The following is an 11,790-nucleotide window of genomic DNA, read 5'->3' as shown; positions in this document are numbered from 1 at the left end:
TACAAATGAGAGGGGCGATATTGTTGGAGAGGACAGTGTGAAACAGACTGGTAAGCTCGAGGAAATACGTGTTAGGAAGGAAGATGTGTTGGGCATTTTGAAAAACTTGCGGATAGACAAGTCCCCCGGGCCTGACGGGATATATCCAAGGATTCTATGGGAAGCAAGAGATGACATTTCAGAGCCGTTGGCAATGATCTTTTCGTCCTCACTGTCAACAGGGGTGGTACCAGTGGATTGGAGAGTGGCAAATGTCGTGCCCCTGTTCAAAAAAGGGACTAGGGATAACCCTGGGAATTACAGGCCAGTTAGTCTTACTTCGGTGGTAGGCAAAGTAATGGAAAGGGTACTGAAGGATAGGATTTCTGAGCATCTGGAAAGACACTGCTTGATTAGGGATAGTCAGCACGGATTTGTGAGGGGTAGGTCTTGCCTCACAAGTCTTATTGAATTCTTTGACGAGGTGACCAAGCATGTGGATGAAGGTAAAGCAGTGGATGTAGTGTACATGGATTTTAGTAAGGCATTTGATAAGGTTCACCATGGTAGGCTTATGCAGAAAGTAAGGAGGCTTGGGATAGTGGGAAATTTGACCAGTTGGATAACGAACTGGCTAACCGAAAGAAGTCAGAGAGTGGTGGTGGATGGCAAATATTCAGCCTGGATCCCAGTTACCAGTGGCGTACCGCAGGGATCAGTTCTGGGTCCTCTGCTGTTTGTGATTTTCATTAATGACTTGGATGAGGGAGTTGAAGGGTGGGTCAGTAAATTTGCAGACGATACGAAGATTGGTGGAGTTGTGGATAGTAAGGAGGGCTGTTGTCGGCTGCAATGAGACATAGATAGGATGCAGAGCTGGGCTGAGAAGTGGCAGATGGAGTTTCACCCTGAAAAGTGTGAGGTTGTCCATTTTGGAAGGACAAATATGAATGTGGAATACAGGGTTAACGGTAGAGTTCTTGGCAATGTGGAGGAGCAGAGAGATCTTGGGGTCTATGTTCATACATCTTTGAAAGTTGCCACTCAAGTGGATAGAGCTGTGAAGAAGGCCTATGGTGTGCTAGCGTTCATTAACAGAGGGATTGAATTTAAGAGCCGTGAGGTGATGATGCAGCTGTACAAAACTTTGGTACGGCCACATTTGGAGTACTGTGTACAGTTCTGGTTGCCTCATTTTAGGAAGGATGTGGAAGCTTTGGAAAAGGTGCAAAGGAGATTTACCAGGATATTGCCTGGAATGGAGAGTAGGTCTTACGAGGAAAGGTTGAGGGTGCTAGGCCTTTTCTCATTAGAACGGAGAAGGATGAGGGGCGACTTGATCGAGGTTTATAAGATGATCAGGGGAATAGATAGAGTAGACAGTCAGAGACTTTTTCCCCGGGTGGAACAAACCATTACAAGGGGACATGAATTTAAGGTTAATGGTGGAAGATATAGGAGGGATATCAGAGGTAGGTTCTTTACCCAGAGAGTAGTGGGGGCATGGAATGCACTGCTTGTGGAAGTAGTTGAGTCGGAAACATTAGGGACCTTCAAGCAGCTATTGGATAGGTACATGTATTACGGTAGAATGCTATAGTGTAGATTAATTTGTTCTTAAGGGCAGCACGGTAGCATTGTGGATAGCACAATTGCTTCACAGCTCCAGGGTCCCAGGTTCGATTCCGGCTTAGGTCACTGTCTGTGCGAAGTCTGCACATCCTCCCCGTGTCTGCGTGGGTTTCCTCCGGGTGCTCCGGTTTCCTCCCACAGTCCAAAGATGTGCAGGTTAGGTGGATTGACCATGATAAATTGCCCTTAGTGTCCAAAATTGCCCTTAGTGTTGGGTGGGGTTACTGTGATAGGGTGGAGGTGTTGACCTTGGGTAGGGTGCTCTTTCCAAGAGCCGGTGCAGACTCGATGGGCCGAATGGCCTCCTTCTGCACTGTAAATTCAATGATAATCCATGATTAATCTGGGACAAAGGTTCAGCACAACATCGTGGGCCGAAGGGCCTGTTCTGTGCTGTATTTTCTATGTTCTATGTTCTGGCGCCTGTTCGGGGAGGCTGGTACGCGAGGCTGGGCAGAGAGGGGACAGCTGGGCAGGGGGTGGATCTGGGCACCGGAGGGCAAGTTGGGTAGAGAGGGGGTACTGGGGAATCTGGGTACAAAGGCTGCTGAAAAGATGAGCAAAGGACAGCACGGTGGGTTAGCCCTGCTGCCTCACGGCGCCGAGGTCCCAGGTTCGATCCCGGCTCTGGGTCACTGTCCGTGTGGAGTTTGCACATTCTCCCCGTGTTTATGTGGGTTTCGCCCCCACAACCCAAAGATGTGCAGGGTAGGTGGATTGAACACACTAAAAATTGCCCCTAAATTGGAAAAATTGAATTGGGTACTCTAAATTTATAAAAACAAAAAGAAAAGATGAGCAAGATGGAAAATGGACATTTAGCAAAAGGGAGGAAAGAGACTTGACACAGGAAGAAAATAAATCAATATTTTATTCTTGAAGCCACTCGTCAATAAACAACACAAATGCCAAATATACAAAGTGGAGAGAAGATGGTCGACACATTTACACCAGAGATCATTTAATTGAAGACTTATTTCACTGTGTGAATTAAACAGAGTTTCATAAAGTGTAAATATAGACAATGAAGAGAGTGAAACCTGCTGACTAAGAGGAGTCGTGTTGTGTTACAGGTCACGCAGGGAGTCCGAGTTGCTACGGCCACATGCGTGTTGCACCTGGAGCTATGGAGAGGAATGCCGAACTCCCATCCCCCGGCTGACCGGCAATCTCTCCCGCTCTCTCCGGCTGCCATTGTCTTGTGTTGGAAAGATTCACGGGTTACCACATAGCCTGTGCCACCTTCCGGGGCCATCAGGATCTGGGGTGGGACTTGAACTCAGATCTTCTGCTTCAGAGGCACCCACACGGCCTCCCACTCGGAGGGGTAGCACGGAACGGAGGAAATGCAGAGCCCGCTTATGAATTCTTCTGTTCTGGCCCACGGCTGTGTGGACACGGGCCCTCCCCTGGGGCCGAGGTAACTAAACTCTTCCCAATTTGTTGCTTTGTGCGAAATGAAGGAAAGGAGCCCAGTCCTGCCCGACCTCCACGTCCTGAAGCTACGTATCAATGCCATAGGGTGCAGGAGATTAACTTTACCCTGCAAACAAATGTTACCCAAAGGACTAGAACACAACGGCAGCAAAAAATCCCACTTGGAGTATTTATCTGGACTATTTCACAATTGAGCAGCGAGAAAGAAATCAATGAGGACAAAAGGACTGATTGGTGACCTGTGCATCAGAGAAACGATCCACTTCCTCGGGATATAAAGGGGGACCATCAGCAATTTCTCCCGGCGGGAGAGGGGTTTCGGATTAGGCCCGCTGCTTGGATCCAATTCCCAAACGATGGTCTCCTGCTCTGCTGTGTCCCAGCTGAAAGTTCACAATCGCCCAACCTCCTGCAGGATCCATTCAATGCCCTCCAGAAACCCGCCAAGCGATTGTGCATCAGTGTCGTGTGCCTAACCAAATAAAAACGCAGAAAGGGGGTGAGCTCACACGCGCTGAGCACAAGGACACACTCCTCAAACAGCCTGACTCCTGGAATTATTATTTGGGGCTGCAGCCGTGTCAGGACAGTGGTAAGCATTCAAGAGGGAGGGCTCAAAATGTGTTCTCACAATCAAAAAAAGGTGGGCGTCCTTCATCGCTAGGTGTCAAGGAGCAGACGGGTGAAGAAAATACAAAAGAGCTTGGACTAGCACAGAAAATGATTGAAAAGAAATTAGGAAGCCAAGAGAGGGAATGAAAAGATATTGACAGATAAAATCAAGAAAAAATAACCATCTTTTATAAATACATAAAAAACCAGAGGGTAAAGGTAAAGTAGGACCCATTAAGGGCCACAAAAGTCACCTAAGACCATAAGACGTAGGACAGAAGTAGGCCATTCGTCCCATCGAGTCTGCTCCGCCATTCAATGAGGTCCTGACTGATTTGATATAATCCTCAACTCCACTTTCCCGCCTTATCCCCATAACCCTCGATTCCCTCACTGATTAAAAATCTGTCTCTCGGCCTTGAACACACTTAACGACCCGGCCTCGACAGCTCTCTGCGGTAAAGAATCCCACAGATTCACTCCCCTCCGAGAGAAGAAATCCCTCCTCATCTCTGTCTGAAATGGGCGACCCCCTCACTCTGAGATTCTGCCCTCTGGTCCCAGACTCTCCCACAAGAGAGAAACAACCTCTCAGCATCGACCCTGTCAAACCCCCTGAAAATCCGATATGTCTCAATAAGGTCGCCTCTCACTCTTCTAAACTCCAATGAGGACAGGCCCAACCTACTCAACCTCTCCTCATACGAAAATCCCTCCACACCCGGGACCAGCCTAGTGAACCTTCTCTGGACTGCTTCCAATGCCGGGATATCTTTCCATAGATAAGGTGACCAAAACTGTTCACCGTATTCCAGGTGTGGTCTAACTCGGGCCTGGTGTAGTTTTAGCAAGACTTCCACATTCCCTTTGAAATAAAGGCCAACATTCCATTTGCCTTCCCTATTACCCGCTGAACTTGCTGCTAGCTTTGTGTGATTTATACACGAGGATCCCAAATCCCCCCGTGCTGCAACTTTCTGCAGTCTCTCTCCATTTAAATAATATTCAGCTCCTTTATTCTTCCTACCAAAGTGCAAAACTTCACCTTTTCCTACATTATATTCCCATCTGCCGGGTTTTTGCCCACTCACCTAACCTATCTACATCCCTCTGTAGACTCTGTGTCATTCTCTACACTTGTCATTCCACCTGTTTTTGTGTCATCCACAAACGTGGCCAGAGTGCATTCACTTCCCTCGTCCAAATCATTAATAAATGTTGTAAATAATTGTGGTCCCAGCACTGACCCCTGTGACACTCCATTAGTTACAGGTTGCCATCCTGAAAATGCCTCTCTTATCCCAACTCTCTGTCTTCTATCAGTTAGTGAATCCTCTATCCATGCTTATATACGACCCCCGGCACCATGAGCTCTTCTCTTATTAAGTATCCTTTTGTGCAGTACCCTATCAAACGATTTTTGGAAACAAGAGGACCCCAAGTATATTACATCTACTAGTTCCCCTTTATCCATCCTGTTCATTAGCGCCTCAAAGAATTAGAACATAGAATTTACAGTGCAGAAGGAGGCCATTCGGCCCATCGAGTCTGCACCGACCCACTTACGGCCTCACTTCCACCGTGGGTTTCCTCCGGGTGCTCCGGTTTCCTCCCACAGTCCAAAGATGTGCAGGTTAGGTGGATTGGCCATGAGAAATTGCCCTTAGTGTCCAGAATTGCCCTTAGTGTTGGGTGGAGGTGTTGACTTTGGGTAGGGTGCTCTTTCCAAGAGCCGGTGCAGACTCAATGGGCCGAATGGCCTCCTTCTGCACTGTAAATTCAATGATAATCTATGATTAATCTAGGACAAAGGTTCGGCACAACATCGTGGGCCGAAGGGCCTGTTCTGTGCTGTATTTTCTACGTTCTATCCCCGTAACCCAATAACCGTTCCTGACCTTTTTGGCCACTAAGGGCAATTTAGCATGGCCAAACCACCTAACCTGCACGTCTTTGGACTGCGGGAAGAAACCGGAGCACCCGGAGGAAACCCACGCAGACACGGGGAGGATGTGCAGACTCTGCACAGACAGTGACCCAGCGGGGAATCGAACCTGGGACCCTGGCACTGTGAAGCAACAGTGCTATCCATTTGTGCTACCGTGCTGCCCTAATTCTAATGAATTTGTCAGGCGTGATTTCCCCTTCATGAAGCCATGCTGACTTCATGCTTTGTTACATTATGTATTTCTAAATGCTCTGCTGTAACATATAATGGACTCTTAACATTTTCCCAGTGACAGATGTGTGGAGAGGGATAATATGGGCTGGAATTGAGCTGCCACTGGGGTTCTCTTTTCCAAATGGCGGCAGATCCCCGCCCGCGGGGTTCCTGACCGTGCGGGGTGGCTTCATTGGGAAATCGCATTGACAAGCGGCGGAAGGAGAGAATCTCACCCGCCAACGAACGGCGCGCGGCCGGGAAACATGGGGCTGGGGGGGGGGGCCGGAGAATCCAGCCCATGGACATCGGTCTTTACCAATATTTTGTCTCTATTTTCACAAAAAAGTTGCAGACAAATAAAAATAGGTACTAGGAGAAGAAATAGGCCATTCGGCCCCTCGAGCCTGCTCTGCCAGTCAATAAGATCATGACTGATCAGTTGTTGTTTCTAATTCCACATTTCCATCTACGCCCGACAGCCATTGGTTCCCTTGCTTAGCCAGAATCTGTCTACCTCCACCTTAAAAGTATTCAGTGACCCCCACCTCCACCGCCTTCTGAGGCAGAGAGTTCAAAAGTCACACAACCCTCAGAAAATATTTCTCCTCATCTCGGTCCTAAAAGGGTGACCCCTAATTTTAAAACAATGCCCCCTACTTCTGGAAATCGCACACAAGAGCAAACATCCTTTCGCTGTCAAACTTGTACAGACCCAGACCATTTAGGATCTTGGATAACTCAATCAAGTCACCCCTCCTAAAAACTCCAGTGGAAACGAGCCCAGCCTATCCAACCTTTCCTCATAAGACAACCCGCTCAACCCAAATATCAATCTAGGAAACGTCCTCTGAACCGACTCCAATGCATTTACATCTTTCCTTCAATAAAGACCAAAGCTGCACACCATATTGGCAATGTGGTTTCACCAATGCTCCTTTATTCTTCCTGCCAAAGTGAACAGTTTCACATTTTCCCACATTATACTCCATCTACCAAATTTTTGTCCACTCACTCAACCAACCTATATCCATTTGCAAACTCCTTATGTCCCCTTCGCAACATACTTTCCTGCCTATCTTTGTGCCGTCTGGCACATCTACAGACTCCCCTTTATCTACAGCTCAAGTTACTCCTTCAAAAAAACTTCAAGAAATTGTTTAAACACGACTTGCCTTTCACTAAACCATGCTGACCCTTCCCCATTACCTTGAGTTTTTCTAATTGTCCAGATATAAACTCCTTAATGTTTGATGCTGACACCTTCCCCACAGTAGATGTCAAGCTAACTAGTCTATACGTTCCCGTTTTCTGCCTCCCTCCCTTCTTGAATAGAGGGGTTGTATTTGCTACTTTCCAGTCTGATAGAATATTTCCAAAATCTAATGAATTTTGGAAAATTCACACAAACGCATCTCCGCATTTAGCTCCGATGTTAAAAGCTGAATGATGATGACGATCTCAGGACCCAGAGACCTGTCAGCCATGGCTCCATTATTTTGCTCAGTACAACTTCCCCAGTGACTGTAATCTCACCAAGAACATCTCTCTCTTCCACCTCCTGGATTACAGCTATTACTGCACAGTGAAGACAGAAGCAAAATATGTCTTCATTTTATCTCCCATTTCCTTGTTAACCTCTATTAACTCCCCTTTCTCACTCTTTAGAGGACCAACTGAACCCGACTTACTCTTTACCTTTTTAAATACCTGTAGAAAATCTTCCTATCTGTTTTTACATTTCCAGCTAGCTTCCTCCCGCACTCTAATTTCTTTCTCTTGATTAATCTTCTTGTCATTCTCTATATTTTGACCAATCATCAGACCTCCCACTCGCCTTTGCGCAGTCGCAGGCTTTTCCCTAAGTTTGATGATTTTCTGAACTTCTTTAGTTCACCACGAAGAGTGATTCCACCTTTGGGCAGCACGGTAGCATTGTGGATAGCACAATTGCTTCACAGCTCCAGGGTCCCAGGTTCGATTCCCGGCTTGGGCCACTGTCTGTGCGGAGTCTGCACATCCTCCCCGTGTGTGCGTGGGTTTCCTCCGGGTGCTCCGGTTTCCTCCCACAGTCCAAAGACGTGCAGGTTAGGTGGATTGGCCATGATAAATTGCCCCCAGTGTCCAAAATTGCCCTTAGTGTTGGGTGGGGTTACTGGGTTATGGGGATGGGGTGGAGGTGTTGACCTTGGGTAGGGTGCTCTCTCCAAGAGCCGGTGCAGACTCGATGGGCCGAATGGCCTCCTTCTGCACTGTAAATTCTATGATAATTGTAGAATTTTTCTTTATATTTAGAAAATATTTATTCTGAGTATTCTGAAATATCCATTTAAATGTCTACCACTGCTTCATCTACCCCCTGGTCTGGTGTCCTGTCATTTCAGCTAGCTCAGCCCATGCCCATATTGTTTCCCTTATTTAAGTTTAAAATACTAGTCCTAGACCCACTCTTCTCCCTTTCAAACAGGAAGTAAACGTCAATCTTATTGTGGTTGTTGGTACCGAGGGGTGCCTTGACTCTAAGGTCATTAATTAATCCTGACACATTACTCAATACCAAGATTGATTTAAACTGCTCCCTGGTTGGTTCCAGAATGTGCTGCTCTAAGAAAATGTCTCAAAATCACCCAGGATACTCCTGCCAATCTTATTTTCCCAGTGTATATACAGATTGAAATGAAGCAAGACGATTGCAAATTATTGAGTTAAGGAGAAGGAGCATAAAATATTGGATAAATGTGGTAAGGGAGGAAATAGTTAAGCAGTTTAGCATCATCAAAAGTGGGTACACCGCCAGGCTCAGATGATATGTATCCCAGACTTTTAAGAGAAGCAAGAGAGGAAATAGCAGAGGCTCTGACCATCATTTTCCAATGCCTTCCGGCTGCAGGTGTGGTGCTGGGTGATTGGGGGATAGGTTAAAATTGTAGTGTTGTTTAAAAAGGGAGCAAAGAATAAACCTAGCAATCTCAGATCAGTCAGCTTAACTTCAGGAGTTGGTGAATTATTGGATCAAATTCTGAGGGGCAGTATTTATGGACGTTTACAAAGGGGTCAATTAATCAGGGAAATTATTCATTATGGATTTGTGACGGGAATGTTGTATCTGACTAACATAATAGAATTTTTTAAGCAGGTAACAAAGAGTTAGCTATATGGGACAAACGTCTCTCCAAAAGTGACTAGATTTTGGGTGGGTTTCGCAGGGTCATCCCCCCCCCTCCCCCAGGTGTTTGGGAACCATCCCAGATCACAATTCACCCACGTTTAATCATTTATTTGGAGCTTGGGAAGATTCCCACTGAATCATCCTGCTGAAGCTGACCCAGAGCAGAAACACTTGCAATATATATATTGAATACATATTATTTCCTAGGTACGCACTAACAATGGAGTATAACAGTTTGTGGGGCATCATGGGGTTTAACGTGCCAACTTGGCCACATTCTTGCAGAGGGTTAGTTTACACAGCAGAACCTCCCTTATTGACCACCCCAGACAGCAGCTTCTGAGCAAATGTTATCATTGGGACCAGTTTGACGTGGTTTAAGGTAAGGGAGCCCCGACCTTGTGGAGTATAAGGAAGAACCAAGGACAGTTTATAAGGGGTTTAGAAAACATCACAGGAGGACCTCTATCTGTCCACGAGCTGATCATGCAGCCCCACCGGGCCACTGAGTAATTCAATTGGATCTACAAGTAATATATGTAATCTATAATGGCAAGGACTGGATTGTGTCCGGTCGGAATCTGCCGGGTAACTGTATAAAGATTTGTTCAGTGGAGAGGTACCTGCTGTATCCAGCGACTTGCTCCCGTCAGTGTTAAAACAATAAACTTTGACATTTGGGGCAGACTGTTTGTCAGCACTGCACGTAAGGCCAGAATTTATTTGCCCAAGGTGGTCGTGAACATCCTTTCTGGTACACCCACTGTGCTGTTAGGGAGGGAGTTCCAGGCTGTTGCCCCAGCGACAGTGAAGGAACGGCGATATATTTCCCAGTCAGGGTGGTGAGTGACTCGGAGGGAAACCTCCAGGTGGTGGGGTTCCCGGGTATCTGCTGCTCTTGTCCTTCTAGATGGGAGTGGCCGTGGGTTTGGAAGGTGCTATCTAAGGAACCTTGGTGAGTTACTGCAGTGCATCTTGTAGCTGGTACACACGGCTGCCACTGTGCGTCGGGGGTGGAGGGTTTGAATGTTTGTGGAAGGGGGAGCAATCAAGCGGGGCTGCTTTGTCCTGGATGGTGTCGAGCTTCTTGAGTGTTGTTGGAGCTGCACTCATCCAGGCAAGTGGAGAGTATTCCATCACACTCCTGACTTGTGCCTTGTAGATGGTGGACAGGCTTTGGGGGGTCAGGAGGTGAGTTACTCCCCGCAGGATTCCCAGCCTCTGACCTGCCCTGGTAGCCACAGTATTAATGTGGCTGGGTCCAGTTCAGTTTCTGATCAATGGTAACCCCCAGGGTGTTGATTGTGGGGGAATCAGCGATGGTAATGCCAGTCATGGGGTGATGGTTAGATCCTCTCTTGTAGGAGATGGTCATTGCCTGGCACTTGTGTGGCGCGAATGAACTTGTCACGTGTCAGGCACGTAAGTGGCGCGTGTGTTTGGTAATCTTCACTCCCTTGTTGCAGCCTCTGTGGAGATCTCTGGAGTTTGAAAGAACGGAGGTGATCTCAATGAAACCTGCGTAATTGCCAAGGGGATTGATAGGGTGGAGGCTGAGAGATTGTTTCCGCTGGTCGGGGAGCTAAAACACGGGGTCACAGACTCGGGATGAGGGGCCGATGATTTAGGACTGAGAAGAGGAGAAACTACAGGGTCGTGAATCTTTAGAATTCTCCACCTCAGAGGGTTGTGGGAGCTCCATCATTGAGTCTATTTAAGGCTGGGGATAGGCAGATTGACAGGTCTCTCTGGGATAAGGGATATCGGGAGCGAGCAGGAAAATGGAGCCAAACAACAGCAACGATGGTATTGAATGGGCCGGGTGGTCTCCCTCTGCCCCTGGTCCTTGTGTTCCAACACAAAATGGAACAGTTCATTCTCCTCCAGTATTGGATACTTCCCGTCTCCTCCTAGGAATGGAGACAGCTTTTTCTACTTGGCAATGATGCAGGGCTGCGGTACAAGAGCAGCTATTCCCATATTCCCCGTTTATTAATTTGATTCAGGAAAATTACAGTGGGAAGACCATCAGTACTTACCAGCCAAGGTCTGTCCAGCTGGTTTAAGTGGAGCTGGTGAGACACATAAACACAGGGTATCCGAGCGACATCAGGTGTAGAGACGCAGCACAGCACGAGGACGGGGCGGCTTGGAGAACCTAGAGCGGGATCAATCAAGGCCAGGATCTGCAGCCATTCCTGTTCTCGCTCGTGTCCTGAGGGAGAAAGAGTGTGAGATAAACAAACTGCAAACAAAGATTTTGAGAACTGAATAACTAAGTTGTGGCAAGGTGCAGATGTCCGTCCAGACCGGGTAAAACAGGGACAGCAACGGTTGGAAAAGGCAGCTCACCAAGGGCATGGGAACATCTAGAACTCGGCCCCCAGCTGCCACTGGGGCATCCACAGCGACCATGGAGATACACAGGGGCTTTAGCAGACACTGAAACCTCCAAATTACTGGGCGGGGGGGTACTGGTGTCGTGCTACTGTCACCGAACTGGTAATCCAGAGGCCCAGTGCTCCGGGGACACCGGTTCAAATCCCAGCACGGCAGCTGGTGGAATTTAAATTCAATTAATAAATCTGCAAAATAAATCTAGTCTCAGTAATGGTGACCATGTCACCCTCGTCGACGGTCCTTTAGGGATTGTCACTAATGTCCTTCTGGGAAGGAAATAGGGATGTTTTACTGCAATTGTACAGGGAGCATTGGAGAGGCCACACCTGGAGTATTGTGGGCAGTTTCGGTGTCCTTACCTGAGGAAGGATGTTCTTGCTATGGAGGGAGAGCAGCGAAG

At 47.5% G+C, this 11,790-nt stretch overlaps 1 protein-coding gene across 1 annotated transcript in view; it reads right to left on the bottom strand.

The window, feature by feature from the left end:
* Positions 1-2,464: 2,464 nt before the first annotated feature.
* The window catches only part of fbxo4 (F-box protein 4), a 56,051-nt gene continuing 46,725 nt past the window's right edge, over positions 2,465-11,790 (bottom strand). Inside the window, exons 6-7 of the mRNA XM_072515596.1 lie at positions 11,030-11,205; positions 2,465-3,520 (exon numbers count right to left, since the gene is read on the bottom strand). Coding sequence (XP_072371697.1) covers positions 3,440-3,520; positions 11,030-11,205 — 257 coding nt within the window. The 3' untranslated portion in view covers positions 2,465-3,439. The remainder of the gene's footprint in view (positions 3,521-11,029; positions 11,206-11,790) is intronic.

This window comes from Scyliorhinus torazame, chromosome 9 (genome assembly GCF_047496885.1).
Source record: "Scyliorhinus torazame isolate Kashiwa2021f chromosome 9, sScyTor2.1, whole genome shotgun sequence".
Classification (NCBI taxonomy): Eukaryota; Metazoa; Chordata; class Chondrichthyes; order Carcharhiniformes; family Scyliorhinidae; genus Scyliorhinus; species Scyliorhinus torazame.
The sequence above is the reverse complement of the archived record's forward strand: the minus strand, read 5'-3'. Positions and strand labels throughout refer to the sequence as shown.